Genomic DNA, 26,718 nt, shown 5'->3' with positions numbered 1-26,718 from the left:
AAACAAAAAAGCTACTTCGATGACATCAAAAAGGAAATGAGGTACATAACATCAAGAAAGATAATCACGTAGTATTCCAGCAGCAAGACTGTTCACAGGTGAGATAGAGATGAAAAAGAGCAAGGCATAGTGAAAAATGAAACAAAAAAGCTACTTCAATAGCATCCAAAAGGAAGTAAGGTACATAAGATCATGAAAGATGAGAACGGAGTATTCCAGCAGCAAGCATATTGAAGAGCAAACAGTATAGACAGGTACCAGCATGATCGATATCAACAACATGATATACAAGACACATGCCATTCAACCACCCGCTATAACGTGTACAGCTACTAGCAATAACAATCAGATAACCCCACGACTACATAACTTTTATGAGAAAAACAGAAGTGAAGTTAGCAAAAAGGCGGACTTGATTAGATGTATGTATGGAAGGCGGCTCCATAACTCGCCACAATGTGTACTTCATCAAGATTGAATGGTGTTCAAATTCCATAGAACACGCCATACCTCTGTGCAACATGGTCTTCAAATTTATTGAGTATTTGTCTTTTCGAAGCTTGCTGGACTATGCAGTGACCAGGTTTGAAGTGTTGAATTAAGTGGCGAAGATCAAAGTTCGGAATCAAATCTGGGGCGTGTTGAACTCGTGCTGATAAATGTTCTAAGATTGAAACTTTCAAAGCTTCTACATTGCTAATTCTAGTATTTACGGCTGCACTGTATTTGATAATTTAGAAAAAAGTCAGTTTTCAGAAACTTGATCAATTGAACAAAAAGTGAAAAAATAAAAAACTCAACATATCGCACCATAAAGTTTGATATTAGTCTGTAAACCAAAATCAAACACATTCACATCAATCAGTCAATCGATCACAAAAGAGAGAAACCGAGAAAAAAAAGGTATACACAAGGATTCGTGAATTCATAAGATTTTTGTATATGATTTTGAATTTCAGCTCGACCGGATACTTTTAAACTATTTTGCCTCAAATTCAAATTGTCGTCTTGGATCAAATCAGAGATAGTTAAATTGGTACCATTTATAATCGCTTGATTTGATTATGATGAAGATGAAACTGATAAATGGTTTTCAATTTGATTTAAGATTGGTAAATATAATTCACGATGAAAGTGATCAGAATCATATGAATTGGTTGGTGATGAGGTTACAACTGTCAATTGCAAATACGGCTAGAATTTGTCGCTTGCCAAGAAAGCCAACAAGGAAAGGGTTAGTAAAGATCTGTGTGTCGGCAGGCTGTTAATGTAGGAGAGTGACGTACTGAAAGTTTGATCGCTCTCTCGCAGAAAGTGATCACATATGAAGGAGTAGAACAGTCAGTCTTTTGATTCGTTATGTATCTAGAAGGAAGGGAAATCAGTTCCCTGGAAGGAACTGGATTCCAGACCTAACAGGTAATATTAAGTATCAGTTCCCTGGAAGGAACTGGATTACCGACCTAAAAGGTAATTTTAAGTGTCAGTTCCTCGGAAGGAACTGGATTCCAGACCTAACAGGTAATATTAAGTATCAGTTCCCTGGAAGGAACTGGATTCCCGATCTAAAAGGTAATTTCAAGTATCAGTTCCCTGGAAGGAACTGGATTCCAGACCCCACTACCCTCTCCTGCACTCCCAATTAAGGCTCGGCTACCACAATCTTCTCTTCTCATATTCTGCAAAAGCGAATTCTAAACTCACCATATTTTGATATCGGGATCAAAGAGTGTATTTCCTGTGTAAGTTTTTGCTACACTTCTCTCCTGCTTTTACGAAGCTGCTTTCTTATGTTATTGCTTCAATTCGATTTCTTTTCCAAACCTTTATCACAAGTTCACTGATTTTCTTTCAACCTTTCATCAGGAGTTTACTAGTAAAGTTCACCTTCCAAAGAGATTGTTTCTCATCTGGGTTCTGCAAGTTGATATCTTTATATCCCAATCTTCTTAACACTCAAAACCGAATTCACCTCCATATCCTTACAAATACCAACCACAAATTGTGAGTCTAGCACGTCTTTCCTCATATTCATTCACTGTATTTGAGCTCTCTTTTTGCTTTTGTTCAATTTTGCCTTCCCACCTATCTCCTTACCAGAAACTGGACTGAGTCGTATCTTCTGTGAAAACATCTCATTCTACTACTACTGTAAGTTTTCAATCTTTCTTCTCTCATCCTCCTGTTCCGATCATTTCCCCCCCCAATATGGTCTGTGATCTTCTATAGTATTCAACTAATCAGTCGCCTCTCTGCTCTTTCTGTTCGTTTTGCTTATTTATCTTAGATGGGTCGAGCCGAAAAGGACCAGCCGCCAAAGGCGGCTTCCCACGCACAACCCTACTTGTCCAGCCAAAGTCGTAGACCTGAGTTTAGACGGTCACTTGCTCGAAGTCTGGGATTGCCAGAAGATACCACCTTTATCTTTCGGGATAACAGATACAATCGGCCAAAAGGAGATTATCTGGAAAAGCTGAAACTGAATTTTGGAACAACGGCAGTGATAGATAAAAAGGACACCTCTTTGATACTAGCAGTCCGATGCAACAAATTCACGGAGATGAGTAGTCAAGAAAGAGCTTCCTTTTCCTCAGCGATCTCGATTCCTTTTCTGCATGCTAGGGCTCGAAACACAAACACCCTTCATAATTCAATTCAGCTCTTCATTCTGGCACTGCTCTATTGGGGCTGGATGGGCTGCTGCGGGTGGAGGGGCAGTTCCGACACAGGTAAATCCATAGGTCAGTTTCTTTGGTTTGTAGATGTGATATATAACAACAATGCACTGACCCGATAGCAATCTGGAATAGGAACTTACGCTCTCAGACACTTCACTTCCCAGAAGGGGGAAAGGATAGAGGAAGACCGTAAGAGAATGACCGATTTCCATCGAGTCCGGGACTTCTGGGCCGAACGATTTTCCACGCTTTGTCTCTCAGCTTTCAGCGGAAGCAAAAATTCCTGGCTTCGACGATTTGAAGTGGCAACATACCAACAACGGGCAGGTATTTGCCTCTAACCTGGTGGTAACTTGTGACGGATTCCGCAACTGTGAACATGTAGATGATCACGATCATACAAGATACTCTTTTGGAATGTTCTGTTTGATTGATCGTGATACAGGAGTGCCTTACCAAGTTGAAGGTTTGTTAAGAAAGGAACGAGTGGAAGGCGGGTGTTTTCTTCTCGAAGATTTTGGCATTGAGGTTGATTTCGAAGGCTGTGATGGGATAATAGAGATGGTCTGGGACACCAGAGTTAGTACCAGCTTTTAATCACCTCTTTCCTTCACTTTTGCATCACGGACATCTGCTAAGTCATGCTTTGTGATCAAACAGGTACCACACTACACCGATCCCTCCAAGTCCTTTGATTCCAATGGAGACCCAACCCCTGCGCCATCATGTCAAATAACTCGCTTAGGATCTTCTTGCCAGATCTCCGAGTCCCTGGTGGAAAGAATCCAGATTCTTCACAACAAGAAGGGAAAGATGTCGAATGAGCAGTGGGAGATATTTATGCGTGAAAAAGTCAAGACTTACGAAGACGAGTGTGAAGAGAAGTCAAAGCATTGTACCGATGACAAGGTGAAATTGCCAAATGGTAAAGCCACTGAAAAGTCATCAAAGAAGTCAGTTAAGAAGAACAAAGGAAAGCCAAAAAAATAAATGCTTGAAGTTTTGACACCATTTTGTTCTATTAGCCAAGCACACAAGTCAAAATCCTCTCTTTCACTAGTTCTTCATCCAACTCACTAAAAATCAAAATTCTCATTGTTCGAAGATTGTTCTCTTTTTTCTTCGCTCTCATCAGTTTTAATCTTTTGTTTTCAAATCATATTACATATTTTAGATCATGAGAAGAGGGGCAAAAGTTGAGGAGATGAAATAATCAGACGTTTGAGCAGTTGATCTATGAGTGCGAATTTTTCAACTTTTATATCTCATATTGTTGTTTCTACTGCTTCTTTAACTCTGAATAATATGCATTGTCCAATACATATTATTCAGTGAGAAATCACAAGATTCACGTATTGGAACAAGGGAAAGGCTCCCAGAATTTGAAATATTCAAGAACATCAAAATTTCCTTCAAGTTTGTTCCATCAAGCAAGGAATACACAAAGTCAGGAAGTATGAACGGAGAGAACTATGTCCGCTACAAAATTTTAAAATGGCAACTGGTGTAGTAAGCACTTGAAAGATACTGAAAGCGGATGGAAGGGACAACAAAAATTAAAAAATTCCCAACAAGATTTGAATTTGAGGTGTATTCTTCATTCAAATGGGATAGCATGATCCTAATATGAACAAATGGCAAAATAAAATAAAAAAGAAGAAAAAGAAACATGTATAGCATAGACAACATAGAAAACACTAATATATAAACAAATGGCAATGTAAAATGAGAAGAAAAAAACACAGATAACATAGACTCTTGGTCTCATCCAGTGCAAAGATTGGAAGGATAGCTAATAGCAGGACGTATATGGATATTAGCAAGAGAAAAGCAACATCAGTGTCTTCAACGCAATGTATCAGGGCAGGAAGAGCTGGGAAGATAAAATTTGAAAGTATAAGAAAGAAACTTGCTACTCACATATCCGGGGGTCTTAGCCATATAAGATTCCATACTCAGTCTTCACAAGATCTTCGTATTTCTGAATAAGATCAGTTTTTGACACCCTTCTAGGAAGGTAGTAACCAGGATCGAAGTGATTGATGAGAGCTCGAAGTACTTTTCGAGTGGTGAAGTAATCCCAAAGATTGCAGTCGGGGAAGATAAACCTGATAAGACTATCTGGTAAAGTGAACGCTTTGCGCCAGAATAGTGGACTTTCTTCTGCGCAGGGGGTCATTCTGCGGTTTCTTTTGATAACCCTAGGTTGAACGGGGTGATGTCCACGTTGGCCTCTCCTGGCATTGTGTCGACGCTGGTGAATGATTGGGGAAGTAGCACGGCGGTTTTGAGTTTGACTACGTGTGCATTGCATTAGGGAAGTAACACCTCGGCTGTTTCGAATTCGATTAATGACCATCACTAGACCATAAATTGCTTAAATTAGCTAGCCCAAGATGATCGTCATAACATACAGTAGACAGTTCATACCTTGTTTCTGATAAATTTATCTTGAATGACCAAGTAATCTTTACTAGGTTGAATGATCAAAATCTGCTACAAGCAGAAGGGTAAGCCAGAGTATAGGGAACACTCGTGAAAGAAGACATATATACCCCAGGAAGTGTAACTTACTATGTTAACTAAACTACAAGCGCACAGCAAAAGCAATTCACAAAAGGTGATCCAGTCCCGGATGTCTGAGCATGGTCAACCCAGAGAACAAGCGCGTGAGCAAGAAACATAGCATGACAGAAGACTGGGCTGGAATAAGACTAACACAGATTCTAGAACACTCAATCGAAGCAAAACACAAATTCTCGACAACTCAATAATGGGTGAAGTAGGTTAGGAGAAGAGTTGGTTGGACAAGTTGGGAGAATCAAAACTCATGTACCTTATATATTCTATGACCAGTTCTATCCAGATATCTTCCATGACCAGCTCTATCGGGGTGAAGGTCTTTGCTCAAAGGCCCACAAGTGCTTCTTCCTGTGTTCAAATGTGTTGAAGGGGAGTAAGTAATATAGTTCTGCCGCTTAGAAATTGATCGTGATTCGCCCGTGGTTCAAGAGGAGTGGCAGAGGTGTGTGGTGGGTTATTGTGGTATCATCCATGTTTCCCCGCGGCGAAGGTTAGTTTATTGTGATCTACGGAGAACAAAAAGGAAGGAAAGATTTAGATTCCTGAAAACCACAATAGGCTAGCACTTAGGCATAAGCGAGAAAGAAAACTACGTACGGAAGATTTGACTTTCAACACCCCAAAACCCAAAAAGGGCTTGCTCCAATGATGCCAAAGACATGGCCATAGAACGGGGGGAATGGTTGCATTCTAGATCATCTGTATAACAACAAAGTATCTGTCCCGTCTGTCAGCCTGAGACCAGGGCAATTGAAAAGAAAACCGGGCTTTGGCACTATGACGGGTTGCTTCATACCCGGCTTTTAGATATGACAGGACACATCAGACCCACCGTCTGGACTATGACCGCTCAAAAACTAAATTTGGCGGCTTTGTTCGATTTCTCATCTTGCGGAGCCGAAGGAAAATCATATCAAACCTCATCTCGCTATCAACTTCGTTTTCATCTTGCACACCTCATCTTTGATGGAATCATCGTACATCTTGGGTTCACTACGGGTTTGCACGTGCATTGAATTCAAATGCTCTCACGAGAAATTTGTATACGAGGGCTCCACGTACCCAGGAAGGGCGAGAGACCACCGCAACGGACGATTGCATGACACAAAAGTCCGGCGAGCTCGTCAAAGTAATACTGGCCTGGGCCATAGTGGCGGCTTTGGCGTTTTTGGTGGAGTTAACACAGGCCTGGGAAATGTAAGCTCCAGGTTTTCCGGCATTGAACACTGCATATCAAAGCTGATTCAACATGTGTCTTCAGAGACGACGATCCTTGAGCACTGGCAATATACCACGTCAGAGACTTCAATCCCCCTCACACACCACTGAGGGATGCTCACATAGCATATCTATAGACGCTTGTGATTTGGCTCACGAAAATCCTCAAAGGGGAAAAGAAGCCTCAGCCGATACCGAGACATCATCTTTGATTCAGTTTGCTACCGAGGCTTTTCAAACACAGAAAGTCTATCTACTTTGTCCTTCCAGCCTAATTGCGATCCTACAGATTGCCAAAGCGAGTATCACAGGCGGCGCCAGCGATAGTGAAAGTAGATCTGCGCTTCATTTATGCAAATTACAGGCTAAGCAGACTGCTATTGAGAACAATATCAGCGGACGTGCTTACTGGGACGACATTCCAACAACTGTACCAAGACTACACAGCTTACTCAATCTCGATGTCAGCCTTACAACCGAAATATGCTGTCCTCTGTGTTTTGCACTTCATGGGGAAGCAGGTCTCAATGACGACACTGGAATCAAGCTTCAATGTGATAATATGCGTTTCTTGAAGGACCCCGAAAGAAAGATTAAAGACTTAAAGGAGGTCTTCCGGAGCAAATGTAACAAGGATCTGTATAAAACTTCAGGCTCCACATCAGTTCCAAACCGAGTTTTTCACTATCAGTCATTACGAAAATGGCTGGCAAGGATGATGTCCCTACCCGGCTTTGAAGACATGCTAGATTCCTCTTTGTCACCCAGGTCTAACAATCCTTTGCTTATGACCGACATCTGGGACGGAGAAATCTGGAAGACCTTTCAGCGTGATGGACAGTCCTATACCCTCAAGAGCGGTAATCTAGTCTTTGCTCTCTACGCCGACTGGTTCAATCCCCATGGCCAAGGAGCAAAGCGACATTTTTCCAGCGGAAACCTCCTCTTGATCTGCCTCAACTTACCTCCTGACGTCCGGTACCATGAAGAATATATTTTTCTTTTTGGAACCATCCCCGGTCCGCAGGAACCTCAAACCGAACAAATCAATCGTCTTCTGAAGCCTCTAGTAGATGAATTCCAAGACTTTTGGAAGGGAATTTTCTTCACGTGTACTTCCAGCCATCCCCGTGGAAGAAGGATTCACGCAGTAACACTGTGAACATCATTCAACTTCCCCAAGTTGGAAGAGGAAAATGGCTTAGCAGGGTGCTCAGCAACACTGTTCTGTGCACACTGCGGACTCGACAGGAACCAAAGGTCGGAATTAGATTCTCAAAAGTGGCCCCAACGGCTTGATCATCAGCAACACGCCAATGAATGGCGGAACGCCAAATCACTTGCCGATCAAAATTCAATATTCGACAATTACGGTGTTTGATGGTCCATACTCTCTGAGCTGCCCTATTGGCAAGCGATTAATTTTACTACAATTGATGTTATGCACAACATTCTTCTGGGAATGTTGTGTGATCATGCCACTTCCTTTCTTGGGCTTGCTGTTACGGGGAAAAAACTCAAGGCTAAACAAGCGTTGGATTCAACAAGGGTTATTCAACAAACTCCAAAGGATGATACCCCCTTCCTCGAAGAGGTGGTGCCGAGTTCATCAACCTCTGTTCTGGAAACCTCTGCGGTATCACCTCATAGATCAAGTTCTTTAGTTGAAAAAGAATCTCAGTCAGACAATTCTTATAATGTACAATCAGCTTCATATCATGCTCTGAGTGATCCGAATGCTTCTGATGGACAGTGTGTAGTGGCAGTGTAAGCATCAATTAAACTTTCTCCTTCAAGACATCAAACTGACAAAGTATAATTTTGTAGTGGTAAAAAAAGAAGCAGGTTCATTCCCCCCATCAGCGACTCTGATCCTCACTCCTCTAGTAGTATCACATCTCGAAAATCGGATCCACAGCCACTCCGACGTTCGCGACGCCTAGCATCGAGCTCACTTAAGAGCACAAACTATGTAAAAAAGAAGATAAACCGACAGCGAAAACTGAACACAACCTTGCCTGATTCACCTGATTCCGACTCTACAGTACGCGCTTCTTCAAAGCCCCCCCGCAAGAAGAGAGTTGGCTTAACTAGCAACAAAAAAAGTTCCGACAAGAATCCATTGAATCTGACAATTTCAGACCTTATCCGCCTGCAAGAATCAATTGTAAGCGTGATCACTCCCACCTGGTTGACTAAACCTCCCCGAATGTTGGGCGCTGCAAGTGCTGGAAGCCTCAAAGCATCCGAATGGCACTCTCTTTACACCGTTTACATGGTTCTTTCGACAATTCCAGATATGTATCATTCTACAGAAGCCAATCGTCAAACAATTTGTACAAGTATTCTTCAAGCTGCAGAAATCACAAATTATACGCTATGCCGTACCTTCAGTTGTGATGATGGTGATCAACTAGGAGCAAAATTGCTACTCTACCGCGAAAACCTACAGAAACACTGGCCAAATGTGAGTGTAAAGCCAAACCTGCACATCGCTCAGCATCTTCCACAAATTGCCAGACTTTTCGGTCCTCCAACCTACACCGCCAGTTGGTCGGGCGAACAAATGAACGGCATAATGATCAAAATACCCAAAAATCGACACCCGGGTGAGCCTAAAATTGACCTTGATAGAGACCTTCATAAAAAAGGATTGCTGATTCTTTTTTCTCCTTTCACAGAGGACTTAGATAAAACAATGTGCACCTCTTTCATTCGGCGAGGCCTTTTAAAAGTCATGACAAAAAGCGCGCCAAATTTCCTTAGTAAGGCAGACAAACAGATCAAAACCCAAGTACTTGAACGTCTGACTGGGAAGAATGAACCCAAGTGGTCTGTCTTGACGTCCCTTGACATTGATACATATCAAAGCTGGTTGACTTGCCTCAATCACAATGTCAAGGGTCAGTACGGTATCTTTTCTGATTCTACTGAGCCCAATACACTTGAAAATCCGACCCTTCTCAATTCAGTACAAACCATAAAACGGCTTCGACTTTCCGGAAAAATCTTCAGCATTCATTCTGCTCATCAAGGTAATAGTATGGTGGAGTTCAGGCATCAGGGCCAGCGTAGATTTGGTTCTATTGTGTCACAATTCCGTGCCTCGCAAATTCCAACAACCTTTTTATTAATATCACCGTACTCTTGCTTAAGCTCAACTGACTTCCCCCATAACTTTTACCACAATCATCCCAAGCTTCACGCAACAGTTCTTTATGACAGGGTAGAGACCGCTGTTGTGGTTGACAGTCAAAACCTGATGGGTCACGTTGCTGTTAAGAAAAACCCTGCTGGGAGCTTTGGTATAACAGATCCCACAGTATCCGTTGTCAGCTTGAAAAACATGGTTATTAATATCATCTTCACCACCTTCCCATAAGCACGCAGCTGATCTCATTTCATTGTAGATTGTTCTTGCTCCCTCTGACAATTTAGAGTGATGTGATTGGGGAGAACCAGTTCAATATTCTTATAAACATCAACCTGTATCTATTCATATATATTCTTGAGTAGAGATTGAGAAGTTCTAACACGCAAAATGTTACATTCCAATACAAGTCTTGGTAAAATTATATAACGTCTTGAAGAAATATTAATAATCATATGATTTCGGTGAAATATTGACAAATATCATTTCTATCAAAAAATGCCCAATCTATCAAATCAGATTGAGCAATCTGAACCTAGTATGTATAATCAATTATGACTTTGATGCCGTCTTGGGCGCCTCATCTAATTCTGATGTTGACACCGGCTGTGAGCGGGAAGATCAAATAGAATTTTTGGCTGAGACCGGGACTATGGACGGAAATTCTTTGTTTGCTTTTGTTTGCCCTCATGAATGTAGAAACCAAAAAAACTCATGTTTCGTTTTGAAATTTTGATTCACCTTTATTTAGTCATTACTCTTATCTTTCCTCTGATACAATCTAACGCGAGCGGCCAGATTCACTCATTGCAGATCCTATCCACCATCATTGCGAGTGAAACGACTGAAACCACGCTCGCTATTCAACTCCAAACAAACAACTCTCTACAATACCACCAAGTCTAATCTTACCACAAAGGGATTACTCGCGGTCCCGCTTCATGATGATTAGGGCAACTTCACTGAGCGCACTCGCTCATCGGGAGGAGTTCTCTCACTTCGGTCACAGAAGATTTATAAAAAAAACAGAAGGGGGTCTGTCGAGTTTGGTCACAGAAGGTTTATGTAAATAAACAGAGATTGTAAAACATGCAGATCAAACGCCGCGGGTGCGTTTGTTTGACATACAGTGTAGCCTGTGAGAACAGAGGAAACATAAGCACAAAAGGATTGGATTCCAACCGTAGAACTGTGGTGCTACAGCTCTACGGCTCAGGAGTCTAGAGCATAGATGTTGTCCTATGTGCTTCTACAGCTCAAGATCCTATAGCAAAGTTATTGTCCCTATGCGCTTCTTTAAAGACGCTATCTTGAATGTGTCAGTCTGCTAGCAAATTTCTTCTTCCATAGAAACTTGTCCACCGCTACTTGTTCATTTGAATTTCTACTACACTTTTTCACCGATCTTTTGGATAAGTCTTGATTATAATTCGTTCTTGTTTTCAACTTCATGTCTGACAACATTCCTTCTACAAGTCTCTCAGCCCTGGTGGCCAACCCTCAACAAAACTCTACGTTCAGGGACGATTTGACTTCCCCCCCCTACTCTCCTCGTATTATTACTTTTGATGAGTTTAATGAATATAGCAATTCTATCATGATGGAGTCTCCGCCAGCGGGTATTGACACATGTCATGAGGATTGTGAGCCAATCTATTAATGCCTCTCACACTCTCGTCTTTCTCATTCCAACTTTTTTTTGACAGATGTACATGGACCGGATGGCGAATCCATCGTACAGAGAGGCAAAAGGGCTCATTCTCCAATCTGTTCAGGTACGTTTGTATTGTGTCTTGAACCAGCACCCAATAATATTGTAATTGTTCCTTATGGTATTATTCAGTCCTTGAACCACCAAATAAGCGCCAAAAGGACCATTCAGATATGACTGACCTCAAATCAGAGCTCAGCGGTGAGTTCTGATGCATTTCTATCTCTATTTCGTTTTTGAACTGCCAATGACACTCTTCCCTATACACAGCCATCATGAGCTCTTCTATTCCTGCTATGGCTTCAACAGATCTACCTCTTTCAAGCTCCCAATCGGTTGTACCGGGCAGCCAAAGTGAACACACTCTGGAGGCGGTTCCTTCAGTTCCTTCTCCTCCTGCCCTTTCTTCAACTGTTTTTTCGACAGATCTACCAGCGTTGAGCTCCCAATACGCTGTGCCGAGCAACTCAAGTGATCACTCAATCATTTCTGTACCAAGCAGCCATTGTGATCACTCAATCGTTTCACGTATGTTTCAATGTATCTACTCATTCAATGTTTCATTCATTCTGATCCATGATTTATGCTTCACAATACAGAGGTGGTACCTTCTACTCCTGCTCTTTCTTCGACAGATATACCAGTGTCGAGTTCCCAATCAGTTGTACCAAGCAACCGAAGTGATCACTCCATCATTTCACGTATGTTTCAATGTATCTGTTTACAATATAAGCTTTGATTGATTTTGATCCACAATTCTATGCTTGATCAGTGTCTGACGTGTCCAACATTTTACCGGGAGTCCTGGGGCAAAGTCCTACTCCTGAATGTGTTTTGAGCAGCAAACGGACTCATTCTCAGATTGGTTCAGGTTTGTTTCAATTCAAATTGTCCATTCTTGCGGATGCCAAATCTAACTTTTGATCCCATCTCTGTCTTTCAGTGCCTGACTCATCAAACAAGCGCCAAAAGAACGAACAGCGTGAGTTACTGCTCACCATTTGTATATCATCATCATCCAGTTAATGTTTTATAATCACGCAAATACAGCAATTATTCCACCTGTCAGATCTAGAATTCCCACTTGCAGAATACCTTACAAAGTCTCAAACGGAATAGTCCACAGAGTTTCAAACGTTCGCTCCACAATACCCTCCAAATTATCTCTCTCAAATGAACGCCGCCCGCATCCAAAAGCTCCAAGTCAAGAATCAAATATACGGTCGGCCAACATTCCTCGTAATTGTTTAACATCCTACAAACCTTCAACAAGTGCTGGCAACCCTCAAACCACAAAGCATCAAAATCTAGCGAATACAAAAAAGGATCAAAATCTAGGGAATACAAAGAGGGCTGAAGGTTGGTTTCAACACCGTATACGTACCGCGCTCCCTCCATGACTGATTTTTTCGATTTAATGCGGTCCTTCTACCAAAGACATCATTCGTAGTAAACATTTAATATCCTACAAGCCTTCAACAAGTGCTGGCAACCTTCAAACCATAAACCATCAAAATCAAGTAAATACAAAGAGGGTTGAAGGTTTGTTACGACACTATATACGCACCACACTCCCTCCAAGACTGATTTTTTTTATTCTTCACGGTCATTCTACCAAAGAAACACCGTCTACGCGGCGATTTATTCAACGTCCCCCCAAGGAATTGCCTTTCACACGCCAAAAAACCCACGTTGGACACACAGAAAGTCCGCTTCCGTCTGGCTCGTCTGCCCCCCTGCCTGTACAAAGCTGTGAGTTTTCCTAAGCATTGTACAAACCTCACCTGAGAAAAATGCCTAACTTCATATGTGGTCGCAGCTTCAACATGCGATTGCCGTCAATTCACAAGCAGTGTCGTGAACAAGATCAATGTTCACCTCAAATCTGTGCAGGAGCTGCTTTTGCTCTTGTCTAAGCCAATGTGAACATTCAAATTGTGTTTCAAGAGATTTCAATCAAAACTCATTGAGTAAATCATATGTTTTGAGTATATAGTTTTGTGTATATAGTGATTTTCCAGATTATTTTCTCTTAACTTTCCATTTGGGTCTGTACATCGATATTCCTTATCGTGTTTCAAGAGATTTTGTGAACCTTCAATCAAAACTCATCGAGTGAATCATATGTTTTGGGTATATAGTCTTGTGTATATAGTGATTTTCCAGTTTGTTTTCTCTTACCTTTCCATTCGAGTGTGTATATATTCCTTATCTTGGTCCACAAATCTTTTCGCTTATCTGGAAATAAGTCAAATGGTTCTTCTTTGCTCTTTTTCACGTCCCCAGAATGTGTCTTAAGTTCAATCAAACATCTTAGATCCGCAATAAAGATAGATAGATCGAGGATGAGTTGGCTTCTGTCAAACAAATGATCAATGATCTTGACTTTGAGTTAACTTTGAGGTAACTTTGAGGAAGATCAACATCAAAATGGTAAAATCCAAAGATAGAGCATTAGCGCTCGAAAATGCTTGAAGAAACAAACTCTGAATTAATATAACAAAATACATTAGTACTAATCATTTCTTTGAATTAATAGAACAAAATATATTTGTACAAATCATTCCCAGAAGCAGAAAGAGACAAAAATTGAAATTAGGCAAACTGAAAGAACTGTGTCTGTCTCAAGCGTTTATCTTTCTCGAGTCTGATCAAATTGGGATCTTTCTCAAGTCTTTGATGAAGTCGAGTGATACCTCAAACATCAGTCAGGGAGTGATGATATGTATAAATCTACATACAGCCTATGTTTTATGTATTGGTTGTAAATCACAACAAACAAACAAACCTTTGTCCTCAAGAAGTCCATGGTGGCTCGGCCTCTTATGTCACCAAGCTCAATATCGTGTTCCCTTTTCATTTCAACTTCAAAACTCGACATCAACTCTTCAAATATTGTTTCCGGAATCACCTCTTCCAAGCGGAACTTTCCTACAACCCTGTTTGCTCTCATTAACAATGGCTGGAAGCCTGCCCGATCTTGGGGAACTTGATTCTTTGTATGATCCCCATGAAGGCTCGATCATGTCACAACAACTTTCTGATGTGGACATGTCTGTCGAAGGTAAGACAACCAAAAAACAAGACTTCCCACACAGACCTCTTCTCACCGCCCTTCTCTCAAATAGAAGCTGATGATGAAGACAACCAACAACCGATTCCAATGGATGCAGAGCCAGAGCAAGCGGATGATAGTAAGTCTTCATTGCTGCTGCAACGCAAGAATATACTCAGAATGTACTCACATGACATGCTGCTTCTGTTACTACTCCATGTAATTCATCAGACAAAGCCGAAGATATTACACCCTCTCGCCGTCGATACAGTCACCACTTCGATGGACTGTCTCAAGCCCCTCAGCCCCCAAACAGAGCTGCTCAGGAGTATTTGAATCGTAAACAAAAATCATCTCTGCGACCAGTGGTTAAGGAAAAGCCACAATCTTGGCCATATCCTTATTCGGATCTTGGTATGTGAAACCGCTGGACCAATCCTCGTTGTGGTTGACTTCTGACATACTTTCTTCATGTACACTGCATTCAGCCAGCTGCAGGCGCCACCAGAGGAGTTTTTCCAATGAAGCCACCCTCCAGCTTACAGCTCATGTCAGTTATCACGTCTCAGCTGATGTTGGTCTCAACCTGACCAGACACTTGATCCGCATTCAAGCAGAGTCCGAAAGATCTGACGCCTACTAGTCCCTCTCCCCTATCCGCCATCCCCGCGCCTCATATTACTGGGACCCGACTTGGTCAGTTCTACAATTCTTCTCACCAAAAACTCACCTGCGAATGATTTCACAGTTTATGTATATGTCCTTTAGATGCAATTGACGAAGAAGACGAACCGGTAAACAAAGGCGTGTCGAATCAAGGCATGGATGTAATTGAAACGCCTAACCCTATGAGTGAAGAATACGAGATGAATGAAGAATATGAGAAGATGGACGAACAATACAAAACACAAGAAGAATACAAAATAACAGAAAAATATGAAGTAAATAAAGAATACAAACAAGGAATTCAGGGTGACAACTGTGATATACCTCATACAGGTCCGGATGGTTCAGCCCCAAAATTGAACGCTGATCCCTTCCATGGCGGCCTGAGTGAAAATCAAATCAGAGATCTTATTCCAAACGATGGTTGCTCAACTGAGCCTGTTGCGAAAGGTGTCAATCTTGACACAATTAATCAAGGTTTGATCCGTAGCCTCCTTCACTTTTCACAAGAAACTCTTCTGAAACTTACAAGACACTCGTATCAAATTTCCGACCATCCATCCAGAGCGTGTATTCAATACTGATAACAGGAATTCTGTACGGCGTGGCAAACAGCCGGAGCAAAGACACACTGATCACATTATTTCCGTCCGGGCTGGTAAGCAACCAGAGCGAGAAGACATCAACCAATTCCTTTCCAAACCGGTCCAGCATGTACACCCGACCAAAACGACAAGTTCCAATCCGGCTTCTGATTGTTCTAGTTTAAGTCAAACACTTGATTCTACACGTTCGCTGGGGGCACACCGAAATGAAGGTTTGCACATTTTCTTGTCACGAACAGCGGGTACATAGCATTAATCTATCCATTACTTTTGTAAAAAACTCCAATTTGATCTTATCAAATCAAGATTCTACACAGCCAAGACTTGGTAGGCATTATTCGAGCCGCAAACGTTGGTGGCTTGCATCTGAAGATGATTACTCTTTGAGAGATCGAGACATTCGAAAACACTCAAGGTCTCCACAAGCTTCTCAACAACGTATATGCTCCCCACCACCACAAGTGCGGTTCATAGACCCCACCAATAGCGGTATGTCCTAATATAATGATTGAAACTGAGATCACTGAAAACCCTGCTGAAATTTGAACCAAAACCCTTTTTTGTTTGACACGCAAAGATTCTCAGAGACCAGAAGCTTCCCATCCACTAAGAACCTCGTGCACGAACTACCAGTTTCGCTCTCAGACTGGACGTCAATTGAACCTCCAAGATCCCAAGGGCATTGACATCAATGAATATGAACATGGTAACAAAGCCGAAGGGCGCAAAAGTCGCGAAACTGAGCCGGTTTATCACGCTGAACCCTCCCGTCCTGAATCACGAGATCTTCCTCTCTTTCGCCCCGAATCACCAGACCCTCAGCGCATACCACATCCACCCGAAATAGATACCAGCTCCTCACAGCAGTCAAAAATCCGTCTCCAAAGACGTGAAGATGATCAAAATGTGTGTCAAACTGCCCAGCCGGTTCAGTTGTCAAGACCTTTGGCGACTTCGCGATCCTCAGGACGTCATTCACCCGTTGTAGGGCCCTCCAGAGCATCGCTGAGTGGAGCTGATCAACCGGTTCAGTCGTTGAGACCTCCAACAACGACTTCGCGTTCCTCAGGACGCCATTCGCCTGTGGCAGGGCCCTCTAGATTATCACTAGGTGTATCTGTACGTCAAAATGATCAAGCGGTTCAGTCTTCAAGACCTTTGTCGACTTCGCGTTCCTCAGGACGCCATTCACCCGCGGCTGGGACCTCTAGAGTTTCACTGGGTGTTCCGCCTCTGCACCAACATGTGTCTCAAATTGATCAATTTATACCGTCTTCAATACCTTCAGCGACTCCTCGTTCCTCTGGACGACATTCACCGAGTGTAGGGTCTTCTAGAGCGCCACCAGGCAATATTCTTCATCACCACGTATCTCGAGACCAGCTTTATCAGACGTTAAGACCTTCGGCGACTTCTCAGACATCAAAACCTTCAGCGACTTCACATTCATCAAGAAACCATCTCCCCATTGCAGGGCCTTCTAGGCAATCACCTCAACCAAATCAGATTCCAAGCTCTTCGGTAACATTGCATTCCTTGGGTCGTCATCTCCCCATTGAAGGGCCTTCCAGACCTTCACCTGCACCTCGTCACGAACCTGAAAATCAAGCTTCTGACTCGGAAGGATTGGACCATTCAGAAGCAGACGATTCCGATGAACCTGACGATTCAAGTGATGGTGAACACGATCTTTCCGAGCAGCGCAAGTACCAAAATCGACGAGCGGCACGGAAGTTTAAGGAAAAAAAACATCGGCATCAAAACTCTCGTATGGAGAAGTATGCACGTACTCAACCGGAGCAACCCTCTCAATATGACGCCTTATCCACATCAATTCACGATTACATCAAATTGTTGCTTGGTATTCAGCGCAAGGGCCAAGGACAAAACACCAACCGCTCTTTTTCCGACCCACCCACCAACGCAGAATGTCAGGCATGGGAGCAGCGAAAACTGGATAAGCGCTTACACATTGACAAATGTGTTGACAATGCTGTATCTAAATACATAGAAACACATCCCAATGCAAAGCCCAACCTTATCCTTGCGGTTGAAGCAGACACAGCCGAAGAAGCCATCTCACACATGGAACCAATCGTCTTTGCCTCTCAGATACCAACAGTCATACCAAACCTCAAGTATTCGATCCCTGACCTCAGGACATGCGAAGGAGCTCTAGCTTTGGCTGGCTTTTCCCGATGTGCATTGGACTGGAGGAGCTCGATGAAAACAACTTGGAATGAGGCTGTTGCTGCGCTTATCCTGCAAGAATGGGAGAAGTGCTATCACAGAGGTGGCGCAGACAAGTATACTATCAACAGCCGAAAAGTTACCCCCGAGAATCTACATCTCATCTTAGAACGATGGTTTGAGACCAAAAAACGAAAGTACGTCACACAAGTTAACGATGAAAAAGCACTTTTGGATGAAGAAAACTCTCCGCCATCCGAAGGTGATTCAAGGAATCAGAATCAGAATAGACAGAAGAAAGCCAAAGAAATTCAGGATAAAAGTTGCAGGAAGCGGGCACAAAAGCGAGTGAGTACCTTTTGCTTTAAATTTGAATAAACCAAAGAAGCCATCTGACACACAAATCACATAGGTATGTGAATTCCGTTTGAAAGCAATGAATAAGTATTTCCCAAAAGAGAAACGGTTTTACAACATCATCTCCGAAGTGTCAGTACACTCTGAAGATGAATTTGATTCCTTCAATGAACGGTATCGAGTCGCGCTACCCTGGAGATCAAAGGACTTTGTTGCATTCCTGGGAGAGCTTGATAGCCTATACAAGCTGCTCCAAAAATCTGCACGCGACCGTACCACTGCGGATAAAGTATTAGATCGTGGTGATCATCGAGAAATGGAAAGCCCGCAGAAAGAAGCAAGTTATCCACCTAAAGGATTCCCCAAATCACTTATTGATCAGCGGTATTGGGTCGGCCTTGCCAAGGCTGAGAAAGTAGGACTCCAGCTTTCACTTAAAGACTATAACATCCAACACCTGCTTCAAAAGGCGCTAGACTGGCAAACCCCGGACACATGATCTGTAGATATTAATGCGCGTGTTTCAGATGTTTATGGAGATTGATTTTACCCTGTGATTTTCTATTTAATGTAATATTCGTACTGTAATCTATGTATCTAGACTGCCTTATCAGAGCTAAATTTATTCGCCACCTTTCTCAGACAAATAACAATGATGATTTTGTAATTCATCAAGGCTTTTTGCTACGCGCTTGCATATTTCCTTTAGATCGTGCTTTCAATTTTATGACGTGCATCTATCTTCTTGTCAGCCGATATTTCACAAACATATGTCTTCCAAGGGACCAAGTATCCCGATACGACAGCATTTCAAATCAATAACTGGCTTCCGATTCTTGCTGAAGCCGGTTCTTGGAAGCTGACATATCGTCAGTATGTCACATGTCCAACTCTGCATACTTTTGAGAGGGCTCCAGCCTACAGAAGACGGGTGTCAAACCTGTCTTGAGCCCGGTGGTGTTCATCAATTGCTTCAAATACTCTCTTTGATGTGATAGTAATTATCTACATACAAATTATACATACAAATTATGTTCACACGCATTGAGTGAAAGGCAAGTGATACAGGTTAGGGAGGAAGCAGATGGCGAGAGGGATGAAGCTATTGGTCAAAGAGGAAGCTTATGCTTGTCTTGAAGCTAATCAGCAAGAGGTTCTAAACGTGTTAGGTCAAAAGCTCGGTGGCTGGGGATCGTTGAACGATCAGCTAGTTTCAGCTGCCGCGAAGGCAATGTTTAGTAAAAGGTGATGAGGTGCTCATCTCAGCTGAAGCGCTGCTCGGATAGTCTCGGCGCTGCGCGTTGCTCAACATGCGAGAGTATTGCAGCATAAACAACACAAAAACGCAACACCAGCGTCACAGTAGTTGCGCCCTTGACGTCGAGGGCGCTTTCAACGGGCACAGTGATAGTTCAAAAAGGCTGTGGCGAGCTGACACTTCAGGACTAGTGTCCAGTGATTGCTTTCGTTATCGTTTGGGAGCATCGAGGAGATTTCGAATGGCTGGTCTTGGCTCTGGCGTATGTATTTGAGGTAGCTCTTGACGCTGGCCTCAGCTGGGGTGACGTCTTTGACTAAATGTTCTGGCAAGACATGAAGGTATCCATACGATCCATGGAACATCTTCGTGGTCTGTTCAATGCGAGGGTCATGGATGCGAGCTTGGATATCAATGTTATCAAGAACCAATAAGGGTCTAATGATGTAAGGCTTTGAACTCAATTCTTTAATTGCCTTTTGGGCGGCGAGACCAAGAGTGTCCATAGCCGAAAGAGCCGTCTGACGTGAAGAAGTTAATCCAAGGAAATGTAAATAGTCATTAACACAATCGGAGACACCACATGCGACAAAAGACAGAGAGTTCTGAAGCTGAAGCCCATTGAACCTTTGATTGCACGCATAAGCGATCATGGACAATACGGCCACCGGTATCTGTCGAATGGGGTCCAAATCATCAAAAGGTGAACAACCCTACACAGCAAATTGATCACATACTTGTTGGAGCTTTTGGGCGTCCAAGGTTCTCGATTCGACTTGCACCGAATGAGAGATTCCCTCAAGACTCTCTGCAAAGTTGTCACCTCCAGGTACATTGTCCTCATTTGGTCGTTCTGCTTCTTCTTTCCCGAAATCGTTTGAGCTGGTCTTCGAACGGTTTTTTTCACGAGCTTCATTAGCCTCTTGAATTTTTGAGTAAATCAGTGCGTGGAGGAATGGCATGCTATTGCGAATGAGGTTTGCGCGATCTTCTTCCGCTTGAGGCACCAAAAACGATTCATCAATTTTATTTGCGCTGTAGAAAGCACCTCCCGGAGCTACCCCTTGTGGTAGCTCCTCTCGATTGACAATGTCTTTTGCCTGTGAAAACAATGAGGTTGTCAGTATAGATATCTGGACACAACCATGTGGTGAAAAGTCAAAAACCTCTCTCAAAATGAAGCTGTTCCATCGTTCTACATCAGTTCGGTCGGAACCGTCAAGGATTAGTCTCTTGATGCTGAGCAAGATCTTCTCGGTTGAAGCCCAGCCTGTCAATGTGCCCCAAAATTGGCGTCTCTTGACGCACTCGGGTTTAGTAGAATCCAATAAGTTCTGCAGGAATTTTTTGGGATTAGAACCCAGCTTGTAGATGTAATCATAGATCTCCAATGTACGATTCTTTGTTTTTTCAGGGGCTTTTGGGCCTTGTTGCACTTGTAGGTCTGGAGCGTGTTGGGGTTCCTCGCCAGCTTGCAGGACATTGGTAGGCACATTGCTAGAGCACATAGCGAATACTATTTTAACAGTGAAAATCGAAAAGATAACCAGGCTGTTTGTTGAAAGGGTATGGTATAAGAGGAGATATTGAACGTGGAAAGACGCAGCAAATAGAAGAGGAACAATTGAGCGGAAAAAGTTGAAGCCAAGGAGCAAATACTTTGTTGAACAGGGAAAACTTGGAGAGGATAGAACAACAGGCAAGTTCCCTAAGCTAATAACAAGGCGAGACCAAACATATATAACCGAGAGAAGCCATTTCAGTGTTCACCTTTCGAGTCGCTCTCCCTGCCTAGGCAGCGGAAGCTCTTGCCCAGCCAGCCTCGCTGGTCTACCTGGCTTTGGATGGATTCCAAATTTGCTTTCAAGTTTACATACGCGCAGACCAGCTGTAACCTCGCAGCAAATCAAGATGCCAAATTTCGAAAAGACCCTTTTTGGGCCCCAAAGAAAACTTTTGCAATTGGCGCGCTAGAGTGTTTCTGAGGGAGGCAAAAGATGCGCAAGAAGGAGGCGCGTAACATGTCTGATATACAAGAAATTTCATGATTGGGTGAAAAATAATCAATTGTGGACCCTTTTCTACCACCAAAAGGTGGTTTCCCTTGTCACCAGGAAAAGGGACATTGCATGTAAGTCCCCTCGTGCCTCGGGGGTTTGTTGTGTTTTTTTGTTGGCGTCTTTACCCCGGGGCACTGAGGGCACCTTAGTTAAGTTAGTCTTTGTCCTCTCATCTGATCAGGCTAGTGTTCTCATTCTGAGTCGACTATCCGGCGACATCTACCCATTCCGTGCACCGAACCGACGGATATTTTCAAGATCCGGGCCCGACGGATAATAACCGTCCGGTTTTTTTTTTCAAAAAGCTAGATTCAATAACCGAGCCGGATATCCGCCGGATATCCGGCGCTTTGGTCAAAAAGTCCTCCGTCGGTGGGAATTGAACCCAAAACCGGGGCTACCCGGGTGATTCTTCGGCCGGCCCGGGTCCAAATTGGGCTTATATCCTTTTTCAAACTTCCTATTCCACGAATCCACTCATCAGACCTTATTAATATTTTTAGTTTTTTTTTGTATTTGAACTACAAGGTCGAGTCATTCCCAGAATCTCATTTCTAGAATATACCACCGCTCAATCATCTCAACTATCAATAAACAAACTTCAACGTCTTGCATGCATCATATTGATTGATTGCAATCCACCGCATACCGCCTAAACACCATTATTCTATTCAACTCTAATGGATATGTCTTCAGCCCCAGGGACCATTACAGACACAGCCTCACAAGCCGAGCAATCCGATCTCGGAGACACTTCGACTACTACTTCTCGTCCAAATCCGAGCTGGGTTTGGAGATATTTCAAAAAGCTACCCGATAAAGATTTTAACAAGTGCTTATTTCAAATGGCGGACGGAAACGAATGCGGGAAGGAGCTGGCCCGTGATAAGAAGGGTAGTACTTCATCAATGAAGAACCACCTCGAAATCAAACACGGCATTCGTGATGGTATGTTACCTGAACAAGGTGTAAGGTTGGCGCTTTCAAGAAGGCCAAAACCGGACATGTTGTGAGTTCTAACTCGTGTTTACTGTCTTAAACGATCATCTATATATATTTAAAATATTTTTCACTTTTGTAAGACTAAGCTCAACGTCAACAGCCTCAAGACGAGTGTTTGTTATTTCATCGCCGATTGCGATCTCCCCTTTTCAATAGTCGAAAAGCCTTCATTTCAAAGACTTTTGTCACTCTGTAGTCCTCATGTCACCGGGATGCTCGGCAAACGGACTGCGACAGCTAATCATATGCGCAGAATCTATTATCACTACAAGGAGTTCATCAAGAAGTCTTACTTCGGACCATGTAAAGCGATGGCAATCACTCAAGATGCCTGGACTTCGCCGAACAACGTCCCCTTCATGTCACTCACTGGTCACTTCATCAATGAAAACTGGGAACTGATGGATCTCAGTCTAGGTATTGCAGAAATTAAAGGTACGGACATTCTGTCGAAATCCTGCTATATCAAAGTGACTCATTAAATGTTCAACTTCCAGGTGCACACGATGCAACAAACTTTGCCAACATTATTCTCAACTATCTGAAAAAATACGGTCTCTCAAACAAGTTGAGTGCGATGACCGCGGACAACATCAGTACAAATGCCGCTATCGGACGGGTCATCGGTACGACTGAAGGCATCGACTTTGATCATACCACCCAGGTACATGGGTGTGTAGCTCATGTCATCAACCTCGCCGCTAAAGAAGGTTTAAAGGTGTTTGGGGAAGTCTTTGATGAACAAGAAGCTGCATCACACTCGAACATACACGATCTTATCGACCCACCTGATGTGAATCAAGTTAATCTCAAGACTATATATAATCGATGTCATGGTTTAGTGACGTGTACCCGGTCAAGCCCTCAACGTGCTCAAGCGTTTGCTAACATTGTCAAGATGCAACATGACTTCGCCGTGGCCATGGCATCTGCAGCTGCGCCTAACCCTCCCACCACCAACTCTACTGGTGCCGAACATCCTACCGAATCTGTGGGCGATGATGCTGAAAGGGAGGCAGTTGACTACATGTTACAAGATCCGAGTATTGACCACGTTCAGCCACCTCGATCAAAAAAAAGTTCTAACTTAGTCACTCGACTTGTTGTCGATGTTCCAACAAGATGGAACTCATCTTATCATATGTTTAGACGGCTTCTACGACTCAAAGAATCATGCGATGAGTTTTGCAAGGCTCGAGACTTCAAAAAATTCGCTCTCTTACCTATTGAATGGAATTATGTCAAACAGATGTGTGAATTTTTGGAACCGCTCAGTGAAGCCACTGAGATCCTTTGTAAATCAAAGTTCCCAACGATGCATCAAGTAGTCCCTATATATATAGTAGTTTTACAAGGACTCAAATCAGTAAGTCATTTGTTTTAAACTTGCATTCATAACACCGTTGGCTAATTTTCTCGCCTTTACACATAGGTTGCTGGAAGATACGACTTCGATCAATTAAAACCTGCATCCAAAAGTATGATTGCCAAACTCGAAGATTATTTCAAGAAAGTGCTCTCCAAACCCGCGCCGATCTGTGCCACCATATTGGATCCTTGTCTTAAGATGAACTATTTCCAAGTGAGTACCTTCCTACTCATTCTGCTTTCACTTTGTACTGATCAACATATCAATTGAAAAAGGAACAAGCAATGCTCTTTTCCGAGTATGACATCTACGTTTCAGACTTTAGGTCACTGTTTGAAGACCAGGCCAGGAAATTCGAATCTGATGCACCAAATCCCACATCGAGTTTTACCAAACGATCAACTCCTGCAACTTCTACCTCACAATATTTTGAAGATGCAATCTTCGGCACTCGAGATGATTCACAACATCAATCAATTGAAAATGAGGTTGCTCAATACCTCGGCGACAAGCTTGAAAGCCGTGACACTCATGTGTTAACCTTTTGGAAAGAACGCACAGCCATATATCCTGCTTTGGCCAAAATGGCAATCGAGTTTCTGGCTATCCCAGCTACTAGCTGTCCTTCAGAGGGCCAATTCAATAAAACTAAACGGATCTTGGGCCCTCAGCGTAGTAGCCTCTCGAGTCTGCATGTTGAGACTCTTTTATGCGTAAAAGATTGGCACCGACTTTTTGGCCCTTTGAAAATTCCTACCCTTATTGAGCTTGATGGTGACAAAAATAGTACTTGATTAAAGTTGTCACGCTTTTTTTTTCTTTATCTTTTCAAATATGATGTTTTGAAATAAATACACGAAATACACGCCTAATACACGCCTCCATTTGTGCCAGATATCCGCCGGATATCCGGCGAAAATCAGATTTTCTTGCCCCTCAATCCGACTACCGGACCGACCGGATTATCCGGCAACTGGATAGTCCCAAGGTCCCATCCGTCACCCGGCTCTGACGGTTGCTCCGACGGATATCCGTCGGATTGTCGGTTCCGGGTGACGGCTTGAGTACTTATAGACTCATACTGACATATAAACATGACATGGGTTAAACGTGTAATTTTTCCATGTCATGTTTACTACCTTTGCTAAAAAGGTTGACCGGGTCGACCGCAAAGGAGAAGAGAAGAGCTGCCAAATTTGGCCGCAGCCTGCTGCGCAGCGCATCCAAATTCAAATCTCGCTCGATCCAAAAAATGATCGAGTTGTCAAAAAAATTGATGTGACTGTCTCATGGCAACTATTGAGATTAGTTACAATCAGTATTAAGCTCATTACGTTGAGATTGTGCAGACAGCCGACTTGCGACTGGAATGAGATGGTGTTGGACGTTATATCATCCAAGCTCTCGGCGTGTGTTTGAGTCGTGTTCATGTTTTTTTTGAGCTTGGATGGTTTTACCTCATGATACAAAAAAAGCACAAGTCTTTTAAAAACTTTTTTTTTCCTTACCCCCAAAAAGCTCAAAGAGGGTCATCATGTAACAATGATGGCACTGACACATCTCTGAGATGTACTTCTCAATTTTACTTCAAAATTTCAGCAAAAGGGCAACACCATGGGGATTGAACCCACAAACAGCTGTACCCAATCTCGACAGCTTGTAGCAGCCGGTACTTTATACTATTAGTCCACAGCAATTTTTGTTTCTCATATTTGGCAAGATATTGATCAAATCGAAACAAGTCGCAAAAGACAGCTGTTGGCGCGACTTTGTCATAATCTAAATCAACTGAGTATCGGTCGTGACCTAACTTAACTAAGGTCCCCTCAGTGCCCCGGGGTAAAGACGCCAACAAAAAAACACAACAAACCCCCGAGGCACGAGGGGACTTACATGCAATGTCCCTTTTCCTGGTGACAAGGGAAACCACCTTTTGGTGGTAGAAAAGGGTCCACAATTGATTATTTTTCACCCAATCATGAAATTTCTTGTATATCAGACATGTTACGCGCCTCCTTCTTGCGCATCTTTTGCCTCCCTCAGAAACACTCTAGCGCGCCAATTGCAAAAGTTTTCTTTGGGGCCCAAAAAGGGTCTTTTTGAAATTCTCAAGGTGCGACTGCGGCTGATAGTAGGCGATGTGTAACAGGGTAATTTGAAACACCAATGTGAGACAAAGGGCCTGTCGAATCTGTCAATCTTGAGTTCTATTGACAAACGTCAAGACCTTTTGACTTTGCCTCCAACCAATTATAAGCTCTTTTTGAAGAAAATTTATCAATCGTGACCCAATAGCTTTTTCAAGTCATCGTGTGAAAGATGTCTCAGTCTAAAATTCGCACTCGAAGCCAGACAGGAAAGGACGTCAAGCTCTCAGACGTCGTTGAGAGTGCCTTATCAATCCCGACTTTGAAGATTGAAACTCCGCTACTTACGAAAAAGCTGCTGGAATCCAGCACATTGGAACAAAGAGAATCGGTCTGCATCCGCTTCAAAGAAAAGTACGGCAATCAAGAACCGAAGAAAATTCAAATCGACACTACAGTCAGTCTCATCAACGGGGACGACACGTTTCTTTTAGCAGGCACAGGCTATGGAAAGAGCCGTGTGCCTGAGTTGTTTTTCCATATGTTTGCAAAGATCAAGAAACCGGTAGTCTTGGTTTTGAACCCTCTAGATGCACTTGGGAACAATCAAGTAAGTGGTTCCATAACTCTTGGTATAGCTCATCAGACTAGCTTACAGGTTTTCCAGGTGTTGGAGAAGAGTCTAATCGGGATTTACAGCAATCAATCTCACAAAGACAACGTTTGGC

The 26,718-nt window shown here is 42.9% G+C and overlaps 3 protein-coding genes across 3 annotated transcripts; 2 read left to right on the top strand and 1 right to left on the bottom strand.

Annotated features, from left to right (window-relative positions):
• Positions 1–4,611: 4,611 nt before the first annotated feature.
• Positions 4,612–5,037, bottom strand: MELLADRAFT_105586 (uncharacterized protein; the record flags this gene model as incomplete). The annotated part of the gene is made up of 1 exon (XM_007408871.1): positions 4,612–5,037. The coding sequence occupies one exon, from the start codon at positions 5,035–5,037 to the stop codon at positions 4,612–4,614; it is 426 nt and encodes a 141-aa protein (XP_007408933.1).
• Positions 5,038–11,080: 6,043 nt separating this feature from the next.
• Positions 11,081–12,741, top strand: MELLADRAFT_105585 (uncharacterized protein; the record flags this gene model as incomplete). The annotated part of the gene is made up of 8 exons (XM_007409062.1): positions 11,081–11,273; positions 11,337–11,405; positions 11,474–11,542; positions 11,612–11,869; positions 11,941–12,042; positions 12,114–12,212; positions 12,285–12,323; positions 12,392–12,741. 8 exons carry the CDS (start codon positions 11,081–11,083, stop codon positions 12,739–12,741), a joined length of 1,179 nt encoding a protein of 392 aa, XP_007409124.1.
• Positions 12,742–14,299: 1,558 nt separating this feature from the next.
• On the top strand, positions 14,300–18,713 carry MELLADRAFT_85441 (uncharacterized protein; the record flags this gene model as incomplete). The annotated part of the gene is made up of 10 exons (XM_007409063.1): positions 14,300–14,405; positions 14,470–14,535; positions 14,628–14,810; positions 14,889–14,946; positions 15,016–15,092; positions 15,165–15,539; positions 15,595–15,909; positions 15,974–16,156; positions 16,245–18,205; positions 18,270–18,713. The coding sequence occupies 10 exons, from the start codon at positions 14,300–14,302 to the stop codon at positions 18,711–18,713; spliced, it is 3,768 nt and encodes a 1,255-aa protein (XP_007409125.1).
• Between the last annotated feature and the right edge of the window lie 8,005 nt (positions 18,714–26,718).

Source organism: Melampsora larici-populina (genome assembly GCF_000204055.1).
Source record: "Melampsora larici-populina 98AG31 unplaced genomic scaffold MELLAscaffold_14, whole genome shotgun sequence".
Classification (NCBI taxonomy): Eukaryota; Fungi; Basidiomycota; class Pucciniomycetes; order Pucciniales; family Melampsoraceae; genus Melampsora; species Melampsora laricis-populina.
Note: the sequence above shows the minus strand (reverse complement) of the source record. Positions and strands in the feature narration are given on the sequence as shown.